The sequence below is a fragment of the Myotis nattereri genome (assembly GCF_964212035.1).
Source record: "Myotis nattereri genome assembly, chromosome: X".
Lineage (NCBI taxonomy): Eukaryota > Metazoa > Chordata > Mammalia > Chiroptera > Vespertilionidae > Myotis > Myotis nattereri.
This window is the reverse complement of record NC_138078.1, coordinates 44,597,587-44,599,251: the sequence shown is the minus strand read 5'-3', so window position 1 is coordinate 44,599,251 and position 1,665 is coordinate 44,597,587. Positions and strand designations below refer to the sequence as shown.

Genomic DNA, 1,665 nt, shown 5'->3' with positions numbered 1-1,665 from the left:
AGACAACATCCCCAAAGAGGACATACAGATGGCCCAGAGAAATATGAAAAAATGCCCAATGTCATTAATCATCAGAGATTCAAATTAAAATTACAGTGAGGTATCACCTCATACTTGTCAGAATAGTTACCATCAATAAATCAACAAACCACAAGTGCTGAGGAGGATGTGGAGAAAAGGGAGCCCTAGTACACTGCTGGTGGGGATGCAGACTGGTGCAGCCACTGTCAAAAACAATATGGAGAGGGAGTTCTGTGAGAGACACTCGACCTCGCTCTGGAGCTGCAAGTCCCAGCATGGTCGACCAGCCCGGTGTTGTGGTCCAGGAGGACCCATGGATGTCCGCCCAGGCCCTGGACAGGCTGTTGAAGATGCCTCTTCCACTGCCATGGATTCGCACCCGGCCCTGGTGGTTTCCTGCGATGGAGCTGAGAAACCCATTGGTGTTTTACCTGGAGGCATGTCTGACTGACCCCATCTTCGGCAAAAACAGAGTCATGATTCCGGAAATAGAGTGGATGAACCAGGTCCTGCTGACGGTGGAAAACGTGAACTCCGGAAGCTTAATCGAAATCACTGTTTTCGGACAGCCCCGTGTCCAAAATAGGGTGAAAAGCGTGCTCCTGAGCCTGGCAACAAGGCACCGGGGAAACCGTGCCCGAGATAAGAAGATGAAACAACTGGAGAAGTTCTTGGAGGCCCATGGGTCACCTCCCCCAACTCCCCAGTCTCCCTGGTCTCGGTCTCCTGTCACATGATATTGGCAGGAGCATTATGAGAACCGACCTGCTCCTGAAGTTCAAAAGAAGAAAGTGTCCTTAAATCTCAGCTTCTTTCTTTCTTTTTTGCTGGATGGATGGTGGTTTGGTTATTCTGATGCAGATGTGAGTGCTGTTATAATAAAATGAATTTCCTTTTTTTCCACTGGCAAAAAAACAAAAACAAAAAAAACAATATGGAGATTTGTGAAAAAATTAAAAATGAAACTGCTTTTTGACCCAGAGATCCCACTTCTGGGGATATATTCTAAGAATCCCGAAACACCAATCAGAAAGACGATATGCACCTTTATATTCATAGCAGCCTTATTTACAATAGCTAAGATCTGGAAAAAGCCCAAGTGCCCATAATGAGTGGATAAAAAGCTGTGGTACATTTACACAATGGAATACCATGTGGTTATAAATAAGAAGGATCTCTTACTGTTCCAACAGCATGTATGGACCTGGAGATTATTATGCCAGTCAGAGGAAGATAAATAGTAGTATCACATGATCTCACTTATGCATGGAAGCTAATGAACAAAGTAAACTGATGAGCTAATAGGTCCAGAGACATGGAAGTATGCAACAGACTGATAGATCTCTGATGGAATCAGAGGTGGGAAGAGATTAACCAAAGATCTTATATGCACACATACATAATCCATGGACACAGACAATAGTGCGGTGAATGCCTGGGGTGTGGCAGGTGCTGTGGGAAGGAGAGCCAAGGCGGGTGAGTGAGGGACATACATAATAGCCTAGCCCTAGACAATAAAAATAAATTTTAAAAAACCTGTAACCAGACTCATCAAGAAATAGAGATCGAGAACTCAAATAAATAAAATCAAAAATTGAAGAGGAAAAGTTACAACTGACACCAAGAAATACAAAGGAATATAAG

At 43.8% G+C, this 1,665-nt stretch overlaps 1 protein-coding gene across 1 annotated transcript; it reads left to right on the top strand.

The window, feature by feature from the left end:
* Nucleotides 1-296: 296 nt before the first annotated feature.
* LOC308511676 (oocyte-expressed protein homolog) lies at nucleotides 297-758 on the top strand (the record flags this gene model as incomplete). Its single annotated transcript, XM_081081638.1, has 1 exon — nucleotides 297-758. One exon carries the CDS (start codon nucleotides 297-299, stop codon nucleotides 756-758), a length of 462 nt encoding a protein of 153 aa, XP_080937764.1.
* Nucleotides 759-1,665: the final 907 nt, after the last annotated feature.